The sequence below is a fragment of the Nicotiana sylvestris genome, chromosome 4 (assembly GCF_000393655.2).
Source record: "Nicotiana sylvestris chromosome 4, ASM39365v2, whole genome shotgun sequence".
NCBI classification, from domain to species: domain Eukaryota; kingdom Viridiplantae; phylum Streptophyta; class Magnoliopsida; order Solanales; family Solanaceae; genus Nicotiana; species Nicotiana sylvestris.
The window spans coordinates 52,164,132-52,178,548 of NC_091060.1; the positions used below are offsets into that span (position 1 = coordinate 52,164,132).

General features: G+C 39.4%; 1 protein-coding gene across 1 annotated transcript; it reads right to left on the bottom strand.

Moving 5' to 3' along the window:
- Positions 1-11,688: 11,688 nt before the first annotated feature.
- On the bottom strand, positions 11,689-13,832 carry LOC138889540 (uncharacterized). The gene is made up of 3 exons (XM_070172862.1): positions 13,568-13,832; positions 12,507-12,564; positions 11,689-12,298 (listed from the first exon to the last, which is right to left on the bottom strand). Exons 1-3 carry the CDS (start codon positions 13,830-13,832, stop codon positions 11,689-11,691), a joined length of 933 nt encoding a protein of 310 aa, XP_070028963.1.
- Positions 13,833-14,417: the final 585 nt, after the last annotated feature.

Consider the following 14,417-nt stretch of genomic DNA (forward strand, 5'->3'; position numbering starts at 1 on the left):
TCGATTTACCCGTATACAGATAGTCCCCTCATTTTTTGGAGAGTAGGCGACAAGAAACAATATGAGTCCTCGGTTTTCACTTCGATAAATCATGACATAAGCGACAAAAGGTAATCAAAACGTCCCGTCGATACAGTTTTCAAGGCATTAAATGCATGTCAGTCAGTGGTAGGCCATTACCGGCATTGAACCGTCATTTGAAAAACTATAAATACCCCCTTCTTCATTTTTTCAAGTCTTACTTCCAAATTTTCTCCATTTTCACCTTCAAAGATCTTTGCTTTTCTTAGCCATTCACATCTCTAAAAACCTTTGCAATTGTACCTGAGATTTTTGCATGAGCCTTCGCCTGTCTTCATCTTTAAATACTAAGTGTTCCCTCTTAACTTTCTCTCGTTCTCCTTTATTCAAAGAAAAAATAGAAAATGGCTAAAACTTCTAAAGCAGTTCCTCAAAAGGAAACTACTTCTTCGTCATGGTCGGCCGACAAGGGACCAGCAGCGGAGCCACGCCCTGAAGAGTTCTTTCCTGTAGGGTGCTCGACCAGTGCCAAAAGGTTGAAAAGACTTCCTCGGTACCGTGTCGATGTGAACCGGTCTCGAGATATATATGTTTGATCATCGATGATCTCCTCTACCAGGTCAAAAAGGATTGTAACTGGGCCGATAAACATGTGGTGGTAGGGCTGTGCATGGATCGTATCGAACGAATCGAATTTAGCACATTTCAGATTTCGGATTTCGAATTTCATAAAATGCAATCCGAATTTGATCTGAATTGTATCGAATTGGATTGGATTTTAAAGTTTGGATCATATCGTATTATATGCCTCAAATTTGCAAACTAATATGTATATTTTCTTTGTAAAAGAGGCAATATATTAAGAAAAATTCATGTTTATGCAATTATGAGAGTAATATGGTGCCAATATAGCTAAATCTAGCAATTATAAAGTCAATAACTTGGAGGAAAATGTAAATGAAGTACTGACTATCCGAAATTAAAGTGTAGTATTTATACATTGCCTAATAATTTCAGATTTCAGATCGGATCGGATTAAAATATACCAATCCGAAATTTTAATAAACACAATCCGAAATTCGATCCAATCTGAAATCCGAAATCCAAAATTGAATGGATCGGTTCGGATTTCGGATATCGATCCGAATGAACAACCCTATGTGGTGGTGCCTGTGCTTGAGGAAACAATCACCACCCACGTGGAGGGTTTCTTAAGTGTTTACACTTACCCCTTCACACCAGGTCCCTTGAACCCGATTATTATTGCCTTCTGCAAAAAGTTTGAAGTGACCCTCGGTCAATATCACTCCTCTTTCTAGAGGTTAGTTATCTTTCTTTGTTTCTTTATAAGAAAAATTGAGGGGTGCCCCTTCACCCTCGATCATATCATGTGTTATAATCCCCAACTCTACCGAGGGGGATTAAAAAAGCTTAATCGCTGGACCAACAGAGGCCTGTTCTCGAGCATAGATAAGGATCGGCACCGAGGCTGGATGGGTCGATTCAATAGGGTGAAGACCTCGGACTTGATCTCGGCTGAGGATATGCCATTTCCCGATAAATGGAACATGAAACGTAAGTATAACCTTGCTTTTAAAATTTTTGTTTATTGCATTTACCTTCTAATTCCCTTCTTATTGATGTTTTGTGTTGCAGTTATTGCTTGGATGCCGGATGCGGTCCCTCGACTCAAAGAGTGGGTCAAGGACCTTGTGTCATAGAGACCATACTCCGAGCACATGGTGTGAATTGTCGAAGGGTCAGTGGGAGGCCCACAATCATGGTAAGTTCCTTAATTTTAGCTCGGTCATCGTTTGGGCTTCTTCTCAAGATTACTCATCTTTTTTCCTTTGTAGGCCTCGAGAAGGTAGCAATGAGGCCCCCATCTGGTGATGAAGACTTACTTCCCCAACCATTTACTCCAAAGTAGATCAAAGAGAAGAAGAGGAAAGGGTCTCTGAGTTCCCGAACTCGAAAAAGCAGAAGCCAAAAAAGAGGCAAGCGCGCAAACACAAAGGAAACACCGGCGCCGTCCTATTGGACTTTGTCCAATGACTGAGGGATGAGTATGAAGAAGAAGAAGAAGAAGAAGAAAAATTCCGAGCTGGTGGCTCATGTGCGATCGAGCGTGATGATTTAAAGAACCCCTGAACCGGTGAGAGCTAAAACTGTATTACCTCAACTTAGGGAGTTTGAGGGGGAGAATTAGGGAATCCCCCTAACCAAAAAGGGTTGAAGAAGCTTTTCCTCGAGGTGGGGAGGCTGATGAGGAGGTCATGGTCGGTGCTGGTGCAGAGACCGGGCTCGAGGCCTACCGAGATGAGGGAAACACCCCCAAAAGATTTACTTGGTGTAATAGACATCGATGATTCCCCTTCGTTCACTAAGTCGATGATTAAAGAGGCTTAGGCAGTGGAGACTTGTCATGAAGAGGGGGTCCAAGGAGCAGATGACCCTTTTCGTGGCTATTTTATTAGAGTGGAGGATGTCACTGGTCTAGGTGACTTGGAAGTGCCAAGGAAGAGTTCAAGTGAGGCTTTATCGAGCCTTAAATTACTCGATCGATTCCCAGCTCTAAGCATCAATCCTGATCGAAAGCGATCAAATAATATCTCGGTCCCGGAGGATTCTCGGGTCCTTTCTGCCCCTGTAGGGATGGTCAGCTACCTTCGGTGCTTGGTAAATGAAAAAGATAAGGCTAAGATGGATGCGCCCTACCTGTTCATGAAGCTTAACAGGCGCTAAACCGGTAATCCTCAAATCTCCTTTGATGATTCAAGTTTGCACTTATGCTTTTTTATATAACTTCTATTTCTGTGTTTTTAGGCTTTGGTGCTCCATCACGAGGCCGTTCTTCAATTCTGAAAAGAGCTGAGCCAGTATGAGGCCGAGGTCCGAGGGCTCACTGAGAAAAAGGATGCTTACAAACTTCTCAGTGAGGAAAGAGAAGGGGAGGCTAAGGGCCTCTGGGCTGAGTTAGAGATGGCTCAGAAAGAACATGTCGACCTGGCCAAGCAGGTAAGAAGAATCTTTGAAGTTAGCGATAATGAATCGGGCATGGTGACTAACGGTCTGGACCCGTAGGTCCAACAAACATCGACAAGATCGGGCAGCTCCGTTGATCAGCTGCAACCCTACACCATTATATAATGGCGAGGAGTGGTCGATGCAGCTTTTTCCCGAAGGGTCGGGATCGATTTCCACAGGGAGTTAATATTGGTTGGGAAGTGGGTTTCTATCTAATCTAACTATGCGTGTTGCTTTTAATTGCACTTTTAAACATGTTTGGATTTGTTACTATTCTACTTTTAATGCTATTGATTGCTAAAAATAAACTAAGTACAATATTTTTGTAAAGTTTTCTCAAGTTTTCTTACACTTGGGCGAGTATCTAATAGGATCTAAAATTTAGGACAAGCTTGTTATATTTGGGGTCGTGATATAACATTTACACAAAATTACCTACTCTATACATCTCGGTAGTTTGAGTGATTTTGCCCTAATTGGCTTTCTCAAGCCCAATTGGGTGTTCAAACAATACAAGTAAAATCGGCTCAAGTCGGGTATTAGTATCTCTAGGTTTAACCCTTTAATTGGGGCTATCAATCTCTTGAGTGCACCCCAGTTCCTTGTTAGCCTAATTTTCCTAGACTTAGTCCCTATTTCTCATGAAGAGTCTAAGCCATAAAGACATGAATCAGTATTTGCAACCACCAATTCTACAATTAAAGCATAAATCAAGCTAAATATCACTAACCCATAAACAATTAAGCCCTAAAATAGAAGACCCATTAAATACCCACACTAGGGTTGGGTCACAACCCTAGCTATAAACCTACTCATAATAAAGTAGGGGTGTTAAACGGGTCGGGTCAACCCGGTTACGGACCGGCCCAACCTAGTTAAAACCGGAACCGGCCCGGACCGGTTAAAGGGGGTTGGGTTGGGCTGGGTTAGGGGGGACAGGCGGGTTGGTCCGTTTACCATTAAAATACCAGTTACCCGGACCGGTACAACCCGTTAGGTAAACAGTACCCGTAAACCGGTTAACCGGTAAAAAAGAAAATTTAATTTTTTTTAATTTGGGCCAGATCTGACTGTTGGCAACGGTCCATTTCAGAAAATGGTCGTTGCCCAACGGGTGAATTGCACAAATAGCCCAATTTTGGGGTTTTGTTTTTAAAATTAACCCCCCTTTCAAAATCTATAAATACCCCCCTCCCCTCTTCCTCGTTTTTTCACTCATCTCTCAGTTCTCATATTCTCTCATTCTTCAATCTTCATTCTTCACCTATTAAAGTGCAATCAACTATTTGACTATTTTTTTTGGAATTTAATTTATCGTAGTACTTATTTTTTGAAGTTTGAACAATTGAACTTCAAAATTGGAAGAATTGACGTTTCTTCGTGGTAACATTTGAATTGCGGAATCATCAAGTGCTCAATTTATTGCCGAATTCGGTGCACTCCCTCCAACTCTTTCTCTTATTTACTATTTTACTTGCATATTTATTTGTTTTGTTGCTAGTAGTTAAATTTTTACAATATGTTTAATGCTGCAAAAAGAGTTTGTAACAAGGTTACTAATCGGGGAAATAAAAAAAGAGGCAGTACTTCAGGTTCAACATCTGGTAGTAATTTAAATACCTCTCCAAATATTCCTGAAACATTACCTGATAATAATATAGACTATGAACAATTGCAGGAAGATTTTGGTATAGATGATAATGAATTAGAAATGGAAGATGAGATACCACTTACACCTAGTAGTGTTGGAGCTGCTAGCAGGGGTGGTGGTCGTGTTGCTAGTAGTAGACCACCTGTGGCCCTGACTAGTAATCGTAGAAAAAGAAGTAAGGTTTGGAAATTCTTTGAGGAAATAGAAGGTACTGATAGAGTTAAATGTAAACTTTGTAATGATACTTTTAAACATAAGACTGGGGGTCAATTAGGGGGGACTGTGATACTTAATAGACATATGAGAATTGAGCATCCTATAGAATGAAGATCAGAATCATACTGCTACGTTTATAAGTAGTACTATTTGTGAAGTTGTTGAATTTTATAATCTCAAGCAAAAAGTATTGTGTATGTCTTTTGATAGTGCTTCTAACAATAATGCCGCAATTTCAATATAAAAACTGCATTTGCAACCACCTCTTGATGAAATTTTTCATGTTAGGTGTGCATGTCATGTTTATAATTTAATTTTTAAACGTGGCCTTGATTTATTTTCAACTGAGATTACTCATGTTAGAAGAGCAGTTGGTGTTATTCAAGGAAATAATAGACAATCTAGAATAAAGAAATTTAAGAATAAGTGTGTCCAGTATAACCTTAAACCCAGATTCATGCCAGACGAAATTGTTACTAGATGGAATTATACATATATATTTTTAAAATGTTGCTACAAATATAGATTCCCAATAACTGAAGTTGCTAATGCGCATTGTACTGATCCAAACCGTATGTTAACAACTACTACTTGGGAGGTCATTAATGATGTTGTTAAATTTTTACATAAATTTTATATAGCTACTGTTGAGTTTTCTGGAGCATATTACCCTACTGTTACTATGGCTTTAGTACATATAGCTGAAATTTCTTTTCTACTCTTTGAATTTAAGAAGAAAGAAAAATATAGGGATGTTGTTGAAAAAATGCAAGCAAAATTCAAAAAATATTTCTTTCCAATTCCTCCGATTTACTTAATTGGTGTCGTTTTAAATCTTTCTATTAAGATGTCTGATTGTCACTAATTAATGAATGCTTTATATATTTATATGGAGATTGGACCAACTGAAACCCCAAATTTATATACTTGTATGAACAAGCTAAACGAATATTTACAGCAATTATACAATTATTATGCAAATGTAATGGATGATGCTGCTCTTAATGTAGGAAATGTTAATCCCACTATGCATTGTACCACTTCTGCTACTGTGGATGATGAAGAAGACCTTTATAGTTTTAATATTTTTTCTATATTTTCTAACACTCAAACCAGTAGCAGGAACATTGATGAACTTCAATTCTACTTGCAGAAGCAAAAAGAGCGTCGCACAAAGGAATTTTCACCGTTGGGATGGTGGCATGAGAATGGAAAGCAATTTCCTGTTCTTTTCGCTATGGCTCGGGACGTGCTGAATGTGCCAATTTCAACTGTTGCATCACAGAGTGCATTTAGCCAAGCAAGACAACAACTTGGAGACACCCGTCACTCATTGGGAAGCAATGCTTTGGAAGTTTTAGTATGTTTCAGAGATTGGATTAGATCGGAACGAAGAAATCAAGGACGTGAAGATGTTGATAGCCCAGAAGACGAGGAACTTGGAGATATATTAACACATGGTAACCCATCCGAATTTAACACTCCAGAAGAAGGTCACTCAGTTCATATTGATTATGAAGAACTTACTAAGGCAATGCAAAACCTTTGAATTTATTCTTTTTTGGTTAATTTACTTGTTAAATGTAAACCTTTCAATTTGTAAGTTTGAATTTTGAAATAAATGTAGCGCTTGAAATTTATAAGTGCAATTTTTTTCCATCTTACTTGTATTCTTTATATTAATATAACTTACAATAGTTATACAAAATACAAAAAAAAAATTAAAAAATACACTAAACCCGGCCCGGCCCGACCCGACCCCCTCAACCCATAACCCGTACGGTTCAATTTTTACCCGGATGAACCCGAACCCGTTAAACCCGTTAAGAATCAACCCGGAACCGGCCCGGACCGTAACCCGTACGGGTCTAAAAAAAAGCGGCCCGGCCCGGCCCACCCGTTTAACACCCATATAATAAAGGTAGAAATCAAAGATGAAGATGAAATATAAGCCATAAAAGTTTATTACAAGAATAAATTCTAAGAAATTAAGCTAAAGCTACTCTAAAATTACTCAAAGTAATAAATTACGTCTGTTCACGAGCTCCCTAATACAAAAGATGACCTAAAAATGTGAAAAAGATCTATTTATACACAGCTAAAATTACTGGACAAAAATAACCCTACGGAGGTTCCGCTGTCAGCGCAATACTGAGTGCTTCAGCGCTTGGACTTTCGCGACCGCGCAAAAGCGACGCGGACTGTGTTTCTTCTCTTTTGTGCTTGGTCTGGACTTGATTCCGTTGGGAGCGTAAAGATGACCGCCTCAGTGTTGGCATCAACTGCGGCCGCACCATTTGGACGCAGACTGTGCTCCTCAGTTAGGCTCACTTTGTAGGGTCTCTGAATCTCTTTTTCGCCCCCAGCATATTTTGCACCGTGGCCGCGTCAAGTATTCATCTGCCGCACTATTTCTTCGCGGTCAGCGGTATCTGTTGTACCCAGAAATGCCTCCGCTGAATCTCAATTTCGTTGTCAGCGTAATTGTGGCCGCCCCAGCGGTGATTCTTCCGCGACCGCCTTTTTTCTTCGCTGTCAGCGCTTTTGTCTCAACTTTGAAATTGTGCAAATTTAACTCCTTCATGAGTTGGTTATGTGTTTCTTACCTTATTTTGACCAAACCCTGCAGACAAGCACAATAAGTTAGTTTTCGGGATTACTTTTACACATTTTTTATCCAAAACCTAAGCAAAACAGAGCATAAGATAGGCTAGAATCCATAGTTATCATCCGTGAAGAGGTAGATACAGCAAAGGCTAAGGCCGAAAAATGAAAGAAGAACATGGATCGCCTGGCCTCGGAAAAGGAGACTGCCCGGGCCCAAATGACTTCAGCTGAAGTCCAGCTCTGAGGTATGAAACAGAAGTCCTTGGCGCAAGACAAGAAGATCGAGGAGCTCCAGTCTCAATTGAGTTCGGCAATTTCTAATCGGGAATGCCTGGTCACGGAGCTCGAAGCGGCCAAGTTGGAAGCCAAAGCCACTAGGGCCGATGTTAATGCGGTGATGGCTGTTTATAAGGCTAATGTCGAGACTTCTTAGTTTCGAACAAAATACATCTCTGAGCACGCCAAATGTCAATATCGAAGGGAGACCTTTGAGGAAATCCATGCTCAGGGTTTTGACCTATTAGCTGAGATTGAGAACGCCAAGGAGCTTGAAGCTGAGGCTAAGAGGTTAGCTTATCTAGTGGTTGATAATGATTTCGAAGACTTAAGCGAGTCCGAAGGCGGGGAAGATCCCGAGGACGGAGATGCTGCCCCTAAAAAGGACCAGGCCACTTAGGATTTTGTACTATCGTTTTTGATGAGGCCATTCGGCCTTTGTAAAGAGCTTTTCATCGGGTTGTATTGCCCTTGTAAAAAGATTTTGATATATAATGTAGAAGCAAAACCAGTTATGATAATTTTTTGAAGGCCTTTGTTTTCATCATGAGTTTTCGGATGTCACTGAACCGTGATCTGATAGTAAGGACTGCCCAAGATATTTTGGTCTGCAGTCCCCGAGTGAATGTTTGAACTCGGACTAAGGTTGACCTTAAGCTCAATACATAGTCCTTGAGTGAGAGTAATTGTTCAAACTCTGACTGAGATGGTCCTTAGGCTTGATATATAGTTGTCGAGTGAGAATGATTTGCTCGAACTCAAAAGTGGCCCTTAGTCTAGTCGTCGAGTGAGAACAATTTACTTGAATTCGGACTAAGGTGGCCCTTAGGCTCGATACATTCATAGAGATTGGATGCAATAAATTCTTTGAGGGACTCCTTTCCATTATAGTGTAAAACAGTTTTACATGCATACATCTTTTATGCTTAAGGCTTGAGCAATCTATGCTGGGATGGTTCGTTTGACCGTTTGGTCCTTACAATATACCTCTTATCGAGGACCTTTTATTATGAAGTAATTTCCTTGTTAAAGACGATATCTGAGGGTGGGGGCTTGGATAAGTTTCAGATGGGTTGTGGGAAGTTTTGAACGGCTGAAGAACAACTGATGCTTTGAACCTGCAGATCTCGCATTTGCGAGGTTCTGCTCGAATATGCGAGCATTGCTTTTGCGATTTATGTATCGTATTTGCGATGATTGGCTGGGGGCTAGCAGTTTCCATTTGCAAAGTTTTCATCGTATTTGTAGACCGGGTGGGCTCGGTATTTGTGATGGGTAAGGGGCAGCTTCACATTTGCGAAGCACTGGTCGCATTTGCAGACTGCCTAGGGTTCGCATTGCGATATTAGAAGGCTTAGAAGTTGTTTCTTTTTTGCGAATATCACAATTGCGATATCTATAGCTGGATATATTGTGGGCATTTCGAGACTTAGCTCATTTTACACTAGTCTTGAACCCTAGACTTCATAGAGGTGATTTTTGGTGAGAATTTTCTTCCCAAATTCATTGGTTAGTAACTTTAACTTATTTTCAATCAATTTCAATTACTTTATTATGAATTTCATCATTAAATCTATGAATTTCAAAGTAGAAATTGAAGGTTTGGGAAGAATTTAGGAATTTTGTAAAATTGAGATTTAGACTTCGAATTGAGGTCAGATTTCCAAACAAATCACATATCCAGGCTCGGGGATAAAAGGATAATTGGGTGTCACGACCCAAACCAATGGGCCGCGACAAGTTCCCGAGTCCTACCTGTCGAACACACTTAAGCATACGTCTAAGATATAAACCTGAATGACGTCTTCTGAATTTCGAGAATAACATACATGAAGAAAACTTGCCAAAAAAGCATATGTACATATACATGCGGAATATAGTGGGTGAGTCGGCAAGGCTGCTATAGACAACTATATACCCATAACTGAAAGCCAACAAGGCCACATATTATCCAACTATACATAACTGTCTATAGACCTCTAATAAAAATACAACTATACAAAAGCCGGACTGTACCACACCATACCCATGTATATATACAAGCATATCACACCAAAATCAAAAACCGCTCCGGATCAAGTGGAGCATGCCAACTCTCGCTGATCAAGGATCCTAAAAAGGGGAACCGTCTGCTTGCCTACCTACACCTGCGGGCATGAATGTAGGCCCTGTGAAATAGGGCGTCATTACAAAAAATGTATTGAGTATGTAAGGCATGAAAATCAGTACGTAAAAGACATAGATGAAACATAGAATAAAGAAATCTGTCTGTAAATCTGAATAACTTTGTAAATTTTGAAACATTTATAATGTCATGCACGTGCATATAAATGTCGTGTCATGCATAGGTATGAGTGTACATAATATCATCAAGCCTCTGAGGGCATCCCATCATATCATCTCAGCCACTATAGGCAACATCATCAACATATACCAACTGATCAGGTAGTAATGCGTATATAATGACGTAACCTTTTTCCCGTATCCCATGTAAATATAATATACATATATACGCGTATATAATGCTATCTAGTCATGGGTCAATATACATGTATAAATGCATGAAATGCATAAGAAATGCATTAATAAAATTTTCTCGGAACGCCATAAAAATCAATATGCCTTTCAGATAAACATTATCAAATATGTATTTTTCTGGGATCCATGAACAGAAGATAATAATAATTCACATAGGGAATCAAAAATATAGACACCCCTAGTATTTCTATGAATAGAGTAATTTATGGAAACCGTGTGTATGCTAATTTCGTATGTATAATTTGCATCATGCCAAAAAGAAAGAAGGGATGGCCTTAACATACCTGGAGTAGGGAAGCCTCCATATAATATTCTTGGAGAATATTGCACCGTACTCTTGTAAAACCGCAAAATTTTACGTTGCTAAGGTGCTAATAATTTCTTGCTGGAATTGATTTTGTCTAAAGAATTTTTGTTGGAAGCTCGTTAGATTTAAGTTTTAGCGTCTATTTTTGAAGGATTTTGTATTAGGAAGAAAGGTTGTATAAAATAAAATCAGATGAAACTAAGCTTTGTATAAAGAAAACCAAACGTCTATTTCTGAAGGATTTTGTATTAGGAGGAAAGGTTGTATAAAATGAAATCAAATAAAAATCAAGCTTTGTATGAAGGAAACTAACTTGTATAAGTCTTATACGTAAATGTTATTATGTACCTAACTTTAGGTGGCCACCTAAAACAATATGACTAAGAGTCATATGTCTTAGTAGTGGCTTACTGCCACGTGGGGGTGGGATGAGAATTATTAATCTTTATTCACTTATTAGGTAATTAGGTAATGTCCCGTTACCTGATAATTAACTAATTACCCGCATAATTAAGAATTATCTTAAATTACCTAAAATTATATTTATTTTTAATATATTTTATACATCATATTTTGTGGTCATAAGGCACCTTGTATGGTACTAGTCCATAAATATCAGGTATTATCGCTCAACCCGTATTTTAGCTCAAATCGGCCACCTTCAATGAAACTCGTTTTCTTTAATTCGTGTACCGTTTATCCTTTATGATACTTACTTATCGCTTGTTATAAATAGCATAAATACGTTAATTACAAAATAATCTCATCCCCGACTCTACGTCGATTAACTAAAGACAAAACTTTAACGTACGAATATGTGAGATGTAACATCCTTCCCCACTTAGAAACATTCGTCCTTAAATGTTTAACTCTTCGGGATCTATGTAAACTTGGTAGAGTCGCCTTTGTAACAATACTATTACCACTCTTCCTGTAGAAACTTAATAATTCAATGCCACATAGGACCACAATCATCAATAATGACAATGGCCTCACACGACTAATGACAATAACTGATACAAGAATCCATACACGTACCTTAAGGTTATGATGTCTCAGTCGGACCCTTCGCTGGAGGAGGAAATAAGTAGGGATATCTAGACTTCATGTCTTCCTTGGCCTCACAAGTCATTTCTTCCAAATTGTTGTTTCTGCAAAGTACTTTCACCGAAGCTACATCTTTAGTTCTCAATCTCCGAACTTGTCTGTCTAAAATTACAATGGGAGTTTCTTCATATGATAGCTGCTCTGTGACGTGAATGTCGCCAACTGACACAACTCTGGAAGGATCTCCGATACATTTACGGAGCATAGACACATGAAATACTAGATGTACAGACTCCAAGTCCGAAGGTAAGTCTAACTCATATGCTACCTGGCCTACCTTGCGTATGATCCTATATGGTCCAATGTACCGAAGGCTAAGTTTTCCCCTTTTTCCAAATCTCATAATGCCTTTCATCGGTGATACCTTTTGGAATACCCAATCGTCAACCTGAAATTCTTCTCGCCATCGATTATATACATAAGACTTCTGACGACTTTGAGCTGCTAATAGCCTTTCCTGTATAAGCTTAATTTTCTCGATTGCCTGTTGTACCAACTCTGGTCCTACTAATGTAGCTTCCCCAACATCAAACCACCCTATAGGCGACCTACACTTTCATCCGTAAAGAGCTTCATATGGATCCATCTAAATACTGGAATGATAGCTATTATTATATGCGAACTCGATAAGTGGAAGATGATCATCCCAACTACCATTGAAGTTTATTACACAAGCCCATAACATATATTCAAGTGTCTGAATAGTGCGCTCAACCTGTCCGTCTGTTGGGGAAGAAATGTTATGCTAAGACTTACCTGAGTCCCCAATCCTTTTTGGAAGGACCTCCAAAAATTAGCTGTAAATTGAGCTTCTCTATCCGAGATAATAGATACAGAGACACCGTGCAGTCGTACTATCTCCTTGATATAAAGCCTTGCATAATCCTCCGCGAAATATGTAGTCCTAATAGGCAGAAAATGGGCTGACTTTGTAAGCCTATCAATAATCACCCATATCGAATCGAACTTACGCTGGGTACGAGGTAAGCCTACGATGAAATCCATATTGATTACTTCCCATTTCCAAGTCGGAATTTCCATAGCCTGCAATAATCCACCAGATTTTTGATGCTCAATTCACCTGCTGACAGTTGGGATATTGAGTAACAAATTCCGCTATATCCTTTTTCATTCCGTCCCACCAATATACTTCCCTGATGTCATGATACATCTTTGTCATTCCGGGATGGATATAATAACAAGAATAGTGAGTTTCTCCCATAACTTGCTGACGCAGCCCTACAACCTTAGGGACACATAATCGTCCTCGATATCTAAGGACCCCATCTTCTATAATCTCAAACGGTGTCTTCTCCTTCTGAGGGGTGGTATCCCTATAATGAACTAACACAAGATCCTCGTACTACATTTCTTCACTTCAATTACTAACGAGGATGTTGTTGTATCCTGAATAGTAATTCCAATATCACCTGAGTCCAGTAACCGAACTCCAAAACTAGATAGCTGATGAATCTCATGGGCTATTCTCCTTTTTCTGGCTGTAAATATGACAGGCTACCCATAGACCTACGGCTGAGGGAGCCGGCCACTATGTTCGCTTTCCTCGAATGGTATAAAATATCAACGTCATAGTCCTTAAGTAGCTCTAACCATCTCCTTTGACGTAAATTCAATTCCTTTTGCTTGAAGATATACTAGAGGCTCTTATGATCCGTATAGATATCAATATGAATGCCATACAAGTAGTGCCTCCAAAATCTTTAGTGCATGAATCAATGCGGTTAACTCTAAATTATGGGTTGGGTAGTTCTTCTCGTGCTTTCTTAGTTGTCTAGAAGCATAAGCTACAACCTTACCATGCTGCATCATCTCACAACCCAATCCAACGCTTGAAGCGTCACAATAGATAACATAACCATCAGTCCCTTCTAGGAGAGTTAGAACGGGTGCTAAACTTAATCTGTCCTTTAATGCCTGGAAACTCCAGTCGCAAGCATCACTCCATTGAAACTTTGCTACCTTCTGAGTCAACTTTGTCAAAGCTGCTGAAAGGGAAGAAAATTCCTCTACAAATCTTCTATAATTGCCTACCAAACCGAGAAAGCTACAAACCTCTGTCATTGTTGTGGGTCTAGGCCAAGTCTTTACTGCCTCAATCTTTTGTGTATCCACCCAGATGCCTTCACTCGAAAAGATATGCCAAAGGAAAGCTACAGAGTTCAACTAGAATACGCATTTAGAGAATTTTTCATACAACTTCCCTTTTCGTAGAACTCTGAGCACAGTACGCAAATGATTTCCATGCTTAGCCTCTAAACGAGAATACACCAATATATCATCGATAAATACAATTACGAACAGATCTAAAATGTTCCTGAACACACGGTGCATCAAATCCATGAATACTACTGGGGTATTGGTCAAACATGACACGAAACTCAAAGTGCACGTATCTTGTCCTGAATGCTGTCTTCGGAATATTGTCCTCCTTAACCCTGGGGTGATGTACTCGGCATGATAAAGCCTTTTTCAAGCAAATCCTTTAGTTGTTCCTTCAACTCTTTTAGTTCTTTGGGGGCCATTCTATAGGGAGGAATAGATATTGGATGAGTATCTTGTAGTAGGTCAATAGCAAACACAATTTCTCGCTCTGGCGGGAGACCCGGAAATTCATTAGGAAAAACATCGAAAAACTCATTAACCACA